Source organism: Schistocerca cancellata, chromosome 6, assembly GCF_023864275.1.
Source record: "Schistocerca cancellata isolate TAMUIC-IGC-003103 chromosome 6, iqSchCanc2.1, whole genome shotgun sequence".
NCBI lineage: Eukaryota > Metazoa > Arthropoda > Insecta > Orthoptera > Acrididae > Schistocerca > Schistocerca cancellata.
The window spans coordinates 200,150,984-200,161,680 of NC_064631.1; the positions used below are offsets into that span (position 1 = coordinate 200,150,984).

Here is a 10,697-nt window from a genome sequence, read left to right on the forward strand (position 1 = left end):
GTTGCAGGCAAATATTATTACTCTACAAGGACAATACTCTTTTTAGAATAGAATTGTTAATTCCATTAGTGAAGAGGTTGTAGGGAATTTATATGTACTAGGTACACATTTCAGGGAATAATTGTATTCAATGAGAGAATGTCTAATGTTAAAGCTTGCCATTGTTCAGAATGATCAAATCAAATTTCAATAGGTTCCTAATGAACGAGATAAGAAATTGTATAATGATTTACAGAATTTAAGGGAGAAATGTGAAAGGAATAAGATTAGTTTGCCAAAAAAGTTTTAGGTGGTACCCAGTCAGGAAGTAGTTACACAGATTTGGCAATATATTTCAAGTCATATTACATTATTACAGGGTTCAGGAAAGAATTTTGAGGGGTTCAACCTTAGTTCAGAAAAGGAGGTATCAGAGAGTAAGGAAGAGATTAAGCAGATAGGAAGGTTGCTAAATTGGTTACCTATGTTACAGAAGTAGGCTTAACAGAGGTCTGGTGGCTCAATACCTTTTGGGTGCATGACTAAGAGGAAGTGAGACCATTATTAAGATTTAAGGATGGTCAGATGGAGATTAACGGTAGTAGAAGAGAGCTAGCCCAAAATTAAATGAAAGAGTATTGAAGATGGAGGAGAAGCTAGGCAAAGGTATTGCTGAAGGTGATTTTTATAGCAGAGTTCATGATACTTATGATGGTGTGGATTCAGGTCATGAAGATAAGTCAGATCAGAAACCTCATTATGATAGGAGGATGCATTATAGTCATGGCGATTTCAGTTGTGGGAATTTGCAACTCAAAGGCAGTCTGATTTTGATTAGAGTAATTTATTATCTGTTGGAGGGTTTCAAGTGTTTAGAAATCCATTAAATGTTATTCACCATCGTTATTAGTTGGAGCAAAATGATTTTTAACACCCACCAAATTGGCCTGCTGATCAAAAATCGCATTTTTACGTTATTACTTGTACGGTGAACTAGCTGTGTGCATGTGTGTCTTTATTAAAAATTGTCAGTCCTATCAAGAATTTCGATATTTGTTGTTGTCTGCTTATGGGGCTGTAGCAGCACAATAGTTATGAACAAGTGAATGTGGTGAATCAGGTGAAATTTCTCGGACATATTGTGACTGCATGAGGGATTCTACTTGATCAACCATAATAAAAAGGAAACGGATTAGAGCATTCCTGGGTTTCATCAATTTTTATAAACGGTTTATATGTGTATATATTTTAGCTATACCATTACTGCATACATTTACATGGAAGAAATTCCTTAGGACTGGGATGCCCCAGCACTAGCAGAATTTGAGTGTGTGAAACAGGCTCTTTCATTAGCGCGTCTTCTGTCACATCTAAACTTATGTAAGGATTATTGTCATGAAAAAATATTGTAAATGGCTAAAATATAACTGTAGAATTGAAACAGCTAAAGATCCGCTTCAAAATGTTAATCAACAGCACTATCTACAAGATCCTAAATAGTCTAAATAACTCTAAATAAAATAACAACTAAGTAATTGAATGAAATATATAATAAATGTGTTCAACTATTTATAATTTATCAGTTATACGGAAAAAAACCTTCTGCTTCACCGCCTATAAGTCACCACAAGGGAGGGGAAGAGGGGTTGGGGGGGGGGGAGGCACGAGTTTCACTAAGTTCACTGTTTCAGTCACAAATCTTGATTTTCCCTGAATTATACTTCATATTATTTCATAAGATTATCGATCTCTGAATTAAGCCCACTGATTTCCAGATATGCCCTCCCTTGCTGATATCTTCTTGTGGGAATCTTATGATCCACACAACAATTTCTACCTCCTTTCCAACCATTAAGATAAATATATAATGCAGTAGTTCCAAAATATGGAAATATAGGTCCAAAATGACACAAATCAAAATAAAAGAAATAACGTAACTCTAAAGAAGAAATCGTACCTTGGCGGTATACGTGTACTTTCAAATCACAGCAAAAGAGCAACATCAGCATTACGAAACTAAAAAAGAACTATTAGATCAATTTCGCAAAAAATAAATATTAACATACTACTCATCAGAGGGTACAGATTTTAATGTTTGCCAAAGTGAAAGATGAATTTTCATTGTATTCCTGACTTTAAATGAAAAATGTTTAGTGATAAATACTGCTAACTTGTCACACTGTTTCACTATAAATGATACTCTGCATTGGAATTAAACACAAATAATCTGCTGTCTATTAAGTACAAATATCAAGCTGAATTATAACATCATTGAGCTGTAGCTCTATAACGTTATCATAAATATAAGTGCAGAAACTAAAATTGCAATTTTGGAAACTGGTTTGAAAGTAGTGAAAAACAATTTTGGCCATTAGCTCATCAAAAGGATCCAAAAATCTAAATATCCTGAAGAGCTGACCGCAAACGAAAAGTGTGCGTGTGTCAGAACGAGAGATAGAGATAGAGAGAGATAGAGATATAGAGAGAGATAGATAGAGAGAGAGAGAGAGAGAGAGAGAGAGAGAGAGAGAGAGACAGCGAGAGATAGAGATAGAGAGAGGGATACAGATAGAGATAGAGAAAGAGATAGAGATAGAGATAGAGATATAGGGAGATAGAGAGAGATATAGAGAGATAGAGAGACATATATATATATATATATATATATATATATATATATATATATATATATATATATATAGAGAGAGAGAGAGAGAGAGACAGAGAGATAGAGATTAGAGATAGAGGGTGAGAGAAATATCTTAGACCACTCTCATAGGTAGTGATAAACAAGCGCTAATATTTTAGTGATATGCAGAATGAGATATGCAGTGCTGAAAGAAAAAAGTTTGCAACACTATTTGACCAAACCAAAATTTTTTTTGCAAGTTCAGAATTTCTAAAAATGAATAATTACTCACAAAGCTCACCAGTAACACCACAGAATTTAAGACTGTACAGAATGAAATGAAGTTGAAAATGATGCAGTAACCAGTCTCCAACCTCTTGATAATTCGCAACCTCTCTGAACCCATTTCGCTACGCATAAGGATGCGGACGGACACCAGAAACTGGTACTAATAAACACGGCTAACTTCATACAATAAACTTTACTTCAGCTAAATAACATGGCTCTTCATCATACAAAAGTGTCTTTATCAGAACAGCAAATATAGCTCCTGAACCAGGCATATCTCAACACTCCGAAGTTCTGTGCAGCAACGTATCTGAGCAAGTACTGCACTGGCTGACTTCCTTCGAACAAGGAACCCATATGAGTTGCTAACTGTCAACGAACCTTATTGGCTGATGGCCAACTGTCTCACCAAGGACCGACTATTGGAGCAGTGGTTTAGCAAAGAGTTTGCGAAAGCATCTCAATAGAAAGCGGTTAGTGCAACATCTTGTTGATGCTAGTAAAATAAATGTTACAGATCACAAAAAGAAGTAAAATATGTCATGTGGAAATGAAGGAGACAACTAACAGTCACCTTTGAAGTTGCAAAACGTAAATTTATAAAGTTACTGTCTCTAAAATAATAAAATTGAAAGTACTTAGATGATAACAATTTTGTTTCATTCAGTTGTGTCCTAGGTGTTTTTCGGACTAAATCAGAAGCGGGATGCTGCGTCTGGCGATGATGAAAATGCGCAATATAAGACAGCGGACGACCCGCTGTCTGAGTTTGAGGTGCTCCAGATGACCTGGTTTAGACTGAGAACTTTGCCTTTCGCAGGCCAGCGCTCTACCACTGAGGTGTAATGGTGAGATAGCTTAGTTGGTATAGCACTCGTCCACAAAGGGCAAAGTTTTAGGGTTCGAGTCCCTGCTCGACGTACATTTTTAATCTGATAGGCTGCCCATGTCATCGCACTGCAGAGAGAAAAATTCATAATATACACCATGATCTGTTCAGCTAAAACGTTAGTAGCTGTTTATTTTTAGTCTCCACAGCAGCCACAGCCTGTGAAGGGTCTCTACACGAGCCTCTTCATCATTTTGTTTAACATTTAAATTCATGTACCCACATCTGGCAAATCAATTCTGGGCGCAAACTGTAAACTACAGAAAAATAGACTGAGCTGCTGAGTGTGCCTATGGTGGCCACAAGGCCATCGCACATTTTACTAAGATTTTTGGTCATTATCGCAGCACCACACACATATTCAGTACATCAATGTGTAGTATACAGGGTGGTCCATTGATCGTGACCGTCCCAAATATCTCACGAAATAAGCGTCAAACGAAAAAACTGCAAAGAACGAAACTTGTCTAGCTTAAGGGGGAAACCAGATGGCTCTATGGTTGGCCCGCTATATGGCGCTGCCATAGGTCAAACGTATATCCACTGGGTTTTTTGTAATAGGAACCCCCATTTTTATTACATATTCGAGTAGTACGTAAAGAAATAGGAATGTTTTAGTTGGACCACTTTTTTCGCTTAGTGACAGATGGCGCTGTAATAGTCACAAACATATCGCTCACAATTTTAGACGAACAGTTGGTAACAGGTAGGTTTTTTAAATTAAAATAAAGAACGTAGGTACGTTTGAACATTTTTATTTCGGTTGTTCCAATGTGATACATATACCTTTGTGAACTTATCATATCTGAGAAAGCATGCTGTAAATACCACATTAATGCAATAAATGCTCAAAATTACGTCCGTCAACCTCAATGCATTTGTCAATACGTGTAACGACATTCCTCTCCACAGCGAGTAGTTCGCTTTCCGTGATATTCGCACATGCATTGACAATGCGCTGACGCATGTTGTCAGGGTTGTCGGTGGATCACTATAGCAAATATCCTTCAACTTTCCCCTCAGAAAGAAGTCCGGGGACGTTAGATGCGGTGAACGTGCGGGCCATGATATGGTGCTTCGACGACCAATCCACCTGTCATGAAATACGCTATTCAATACCGCTTAACCGCACGCGAGCTATGTGCCGGATATCCATCATGTTGGAAGAGTATCGACATTCTGTCATGCAGTGAAACATCTTGTAGTAACATCGGTAGAACATTACGTAGGAAATCAGCATACATTGCACCATTTAGATTCCCATCGATTAAATGGAGGCCAATTATCCTTCATCCCATAATGCCAGACCATACATTAACCCGCCAAGGTCGCTGATGTTCCACTTCTCGCAGTCATCGTGGATTTTCCGTTGCCCAGTAGTGCATATTATGCCTTTTTACTTTATCGCTGTTGGTGAATGATGTTTCGTCGCTAAATAGAACGCGTGCAGAAAATCTGTCATCGTCTCTTAATTTCTCTTGTGCCCAGTGGCAGAACTGTACACGACGTTCAAAGTCGTGGCCATGCAATTCCTGCTGCATAGAAATATGGTACGAGTGCAATCGATGTTGGTGTAGCATTCTCAACACCGACGTTTTTGAGATTCCCGATTCTTGCGCAATTTGTCTGCTACTGATGTGCGGATTAGCCGCGACAGCAGCTGAAACACCTATTTGGGCATCATCATTTGTTGCAGGTCGTGGTTGACGTTTCACACTTCGTGTTTCCTTAAATAACGTAACTATCCGGTGAACGGTCCGGACATTTGGACGACGTCGTCCAGGATACCGTGCAGCATACATAGCAGACGCCCGTCGGGCATTTTGATCACAGGAGCCATACATCAACACGATATCTACCTTTTCCGCAATTGGTAAACGGTCCATTTTAACACGGGTAATGTATCACGAAGCAAATACCGTCTGCACTGGCGGAATGTTACGTGATACCACGTACTTATACGTTTGTGACTATTACAGCGCCATCTATCACTAAGCGAAAAAAGTGGTCCAACTAAAACATTCATATTTCTTTACGTACTACACGAATATGTAATAAAAATGGGGGTTCCTATTTAAAAAAAAAAAAAAAACGCAGTTGATATCCGTTTGACCTATGGCAGTGCCATCTAGCGGGCCAACCATAGCGCCATCTGGTTTCCCCCTTCAAGCTAGACGAGTTTCGTTCTTTGTAGTTTTTTCGTTTGATACTTATTTCTTGAGGTATTTGGCCCGTCACTATCAATGGACCACCCTGTATACATCCTTTCCTTTTCTCACCTGATGAATTAAAAGCTTGAATGAGAGTGTGCAAGGTAACTTTCAGTAACTAGATATGTGGAAGTGAAAGTAGTCTGCTACCATGGCAGCATAGCCAATCCTATAGCGCACGTACCAGGTAGCAAAGAGATTTCTTTTCGCCTTGGACGAAGCTCTTGTATAGGTTGTCAGCACACAATTGGGAGCTCTGGGCATTTCTGGGGGAACGGGACGCGCGGGTTCCAAAAGAGTTCGCTCGGCAGTGTTCTGTGAGACGCGAGATGGACAACATGGACTAAGTGTGAATGTGCCTATTCATAGTTAATGCATTACCTTATTTTTGTAGATTTCAGCTCCAGTCAAAATTAACGTCTTGCTCTCATCGTTCATTGTTCGTTGAGCGGCATACGGAATTTTTCTGCTTACTTTCGGAACATTGTAACCAGTTGCACTTGGCCATTGTTCTGCGCAACCTGTGTTGAAACATGTGGACTCGTGATGTATCTCCTCAGTTCAGTCTGATTTAGTTCGTTGGTGATCTCACGTGTGCAGTATAATTGAATAGATTTCTGAAACGTCGCTAATTTCGATTTCAGTTCAGAATCTATGTTTCCACATGAATGAGATTTTCACTCTGCAGCGGAGTGTGCGCTGTTATCTGAAACTTTCCTGGCAGATTAAAACTGTGTGCCGGACCGAGACTCGAACTCGGGACCTTTGCCTTTCGTTTGGAAAGTAGGAGACGAAGTACTGGCGGAAGTAAAGCTGTGAGGACGGGGCGTGAGTCGTGCTTGGGTAGCTCAGATGGTAGAGCACTTGCCCGTGAAAGGCAAATGTCCCGAGTTCGAGTCTCGGTCCGGCACACAGTTTTAATCTGCCAGGGAAGTTTCCACACGTCTTTGTTGTCTCAGCACGTGTTAAGTACAGATCTGGGAGCCTTAAGTTCGCAGATCGTGACTCACAGTAATGTGGCCTGTCCAATTTGGTCAGTTATTCTAAATTTTACAGCTCATTTAATGCAGAATTTTTGTTTGTGACGACCACGTGGTCGCGGATTGCGAGAATCGAACTTTCAAATTAGTTTCACAATTTCTTCTATGCTGCAACTATTAACAGCTTTTTCTCATCGATGAATTCTCGCTCACTTGCTTTGTGCACTCAGTCCAAGGGAACGACCGTTTGCCAACCACTTGCATACTGGTAGAGTTCTTTCTTTGTTCTTATATTTGTCCCGAGTATGTATTATATGTGTAGACTTGTGTGAATGTCGCCATTGAAAGATTCCTCTGACCCTTCCATAATTAATAATTAATGATATATCGTGCTGGGCTCCTCAAGACGCAGTTGTAAATGTAATTTTGTAACTCAGCCGAGAGTGTTACGAAGGACAGCAACCATCCCCCATTTATTAGTTGGTCTTATTACTATGTTCAGCTGTATTTGAGTAAACGTGATAGTTTTACCAGAGAACACGCTTACGTATTCCATCTCAAACTTCCATTTTACGTCCTACTGCTATCAGTTGTGCAACAGATAAATATGGCCAAGTTATTTATTAATATTTATTCAACTATCATATGTGTGCAGATCCGGTAACTCAGTTCATCTAAACATCAAAGGTTTTTCTTTCATATACATCCAGATACCGTCTTCCCACCTTCCACGTTAATAGATACTTAATTTTTGTGGACACCTTTTTCACGGGCACCGGTCCTCAACCAGATCTTTCACCGACAGATACCCTTCACTTGCTACTTACCGCTTGTTTGTTTTACTGTTTACAGATTTACCCTGACGAGTACCACTGGCTTCTCAGCCGGAAGCATCACCTGTACAGCACCATGGACCAGTTCTTCCGAGAGTGCTTCGACAGATCGTATCTTCTGATCGATATTTTACGAGAAATGGTTGCTTCGCAGCATCAATGATTCGTATTTTTATATTCACTCGATATAAAATTACTGGCGACTCTGACAACAAGGAAAGGAAAGCGTGACAGTAACAAGACGAAAGTATTCGCTTCTAAGGACTAGGTGCTATTTGACGGCGGTATTACGTCGTGTCCAGTGTATCTTCACAGGAACGAGGCTACGGCTGCAGCAGCCCGCATCACACTGCTTTCCCGAAGCGTCTCAGCCACTTGCCTCCTAAATCCAGTTTCATTAGAGAACCGCGTGAAAAGAGGCAAGAGGACTATTTATAATGCTAACTAGGGCGACTCCCATCAATCTGAATACAGAAACTTTCAGTTGTAATTGCTTTGCCACCCAGAAAAAAATTGCTAAGGTTGCAGGCATAACTGCCCACTATGCAAAAAACATCAACTACTTTTGCGTGTAAGGCCAGGAATTAGCTTTAATGGATCGCTTTTGTTGAGAAAATGTGCTATCTCTTATCACGTAAGCAATCCAACGCTTGCGAGGACTGCTGTAGTGTCCGAAGGAAAATGTACACCCTCTTGGTCATTGGCCACTAATTAACTCTTAATGTTGTGATTATTCAGTTTCTCCTGCCGTATTTCTTGCTCGAACAGTGCACAGGTGTACTGCCGGTCCATAGTGTCCAACGGGCCCAATATTTCGGCGAGCAGACATGTCGCCATCGTCAGGTGCGCTGCCCCCCGCCCTCAGGAGCTCTGTTCGTCAGCGCACCTGACCATGGCGACATGTCTGATCGCCGAAATATTGTGCCCGTTGGACACTATGGACCGGCAGTACACCCGTGGACTGTTCGAGCTCTTTGTTGTCTGTCGCTGAGACGAAACACATCTCACTCATTACTAGGTGTACCGTGTGACGAAACGCTCCATGTTAAAGCCATGTGCGGATCGGAACATTTCGGACTGAGATATCTGTCTTTCGTGGCATTTTCCTGCCGTTTGAGTTGTACAGAGTGCAGTTCCCACTGACCGAATCACTGATGGCTCGGCTGCACAAATTCAAGCTTCGGTCTGCATACAGCTTAACTTGTCACAAATATTTCACTGTATCTTTGCTACGAAAGTTATATTATCAATCTGTCTAGTTTGAAATTACGTACCGTAAACAGTAATTTTCCACCATCGTACTGTATGTGGCTGCAGTTGTCCTCCAAATGTGCAAGTAGCGGTGGAAGCATTTTACGAATAGTTCTTCCAAATGATCCCGTATGTTCGTCACGCCAATTTCCCTATCGGCGTTAATTCACTTTTCCAAAATTAAAAATCATAAATATCACTTCACAGTGCCGAATCACGTCAAAAAAGTTCTCTGCTTCAATTGAACCGTTTCTGTTCAGATGCGTTCTCAACAATCTCATCTGACAGGAGATTGCTGAGATTTTTCTCCGACATTTCATCCAGTGCAGTCCATTTCCTGTATTACGCCTGCTGGAATCGCCAACAATTGTGAAATAACCCAACACATTGCTCATCATGATAAAGTACGCCACGTACAACTAAACTGACTTCTCTCGATTATTTACGGTGCAGTTACGAACAATAAATTAAAATTTCTATGGTAATACAAGGCTAATATCATATGTCATGTAATTATTCTTCTTCACAAGTAAGAATACATGTTTTAATAAACAGTGTTTTCTCCAAAATTTGTTGTTGATTTATTTCTGTTAGACCCACAGACCCCTGAATTGTTGTTTCCAACAGAAATGCACATTTCTACGCAATCCAGTGTTATCCCAAAAACATTCTGATTGTGGCGTATGTGCTTTTCGCAGCTATTGCAAAACGTTCGAAACAATGTGCTATCACACAGGAGGTCTAATCAGAGAAAACTGAGGAAACTTGACAAACGAGGCAACATGACTATCACCTGAATGAACCAGTCAACAAAGGCCAGAAAAGTTCGACTGGGGGCGAAAAAATTCGTACAGTTACAAATTTTTGTACAGTGTAGGAGGGAATACCATGAACAACATACATAATAGTTCCTTTAAACGCCCTCTGACACCTCCCCACTTCAACTAAAGATAAGCATTAATTTTATACCACTAACACACTCAGTACCTGCCCAATACTTGTCCATGCCCGCAGGTCAGCAGAAACCAGGCAATTTTATCTCCATTCAAAAATTTATATCTTGGAGAATGTCGAACATACAAGTACAAAATTAACACTATTTTAACCCCATTTCATGTTCTTGAGTATACAACTATGAACAAAATCTTGTCTGGTATTACATGAACAAATTATGTTATTATATATGAAATCCTTTTTGTAAAATTAAAAAAGTCATATATTCATAGCGGTAGAGTAAATGAATTCATAAATACATAATGGTCAGTGTTGAATTTCGTATTTAAATAAGCAGAACTACCATATGCAACCGGCCGCTGTGGCCGAGCGGTTCTAGGCGCTTCAGTCCGGAACAAGCTGCTGCTACAGTCGGAGGTTCCAATCCTGCCTCGGGCATGGATGTGCGTGACGTCCCTAGGTTAGTTAGGTTCAAGTAGTTCTAAGTCTAGGGGACTGATGACCTCAGATGTTAAGTCCCATAGTGCTTAGAGCAGTTTGAATCATTTTTTGCTATATCCATTTGTACTGCATTTTCGTACGAAATATTTTAAAACAGGGTTCCATACGCAATTCTACACAATTTCTTCCTGGGAGAAGCTTTCCCACTTTCTTTCTTTGATTTTGAAGTTTTTTGCTTGTGGG

At 40.1% G+C, this 10,697-nt stretch overlaps 1 protein-coding gene across 1 annotated transcript in view; it reads left to right on the forward strand.

The window, feature by feature from the left end:
* LOC126190822 (venom dipeptidyl peptidase 4-like) overlaps positions 1 to 9,624 on the forward strand; it is a 382,023-nt gene extending 372,399 nt beyond the window's left edge. The window contains exon 16 of the mRNA XM_049931391.1: positions 7,828 to 9,624. Coding sequence (XP_049787348.1) covers positions 7,828 to 7,971 — 144 coding nt within the window. The 3' untranslated portion in view covers positions 7,972 to 9,624. The remainder of the gene's footprint in view (positions 1 to 7,827) is intronic.
* Positions 9,625 to 10,697: the final 1,073 nt, after the last annotated feature.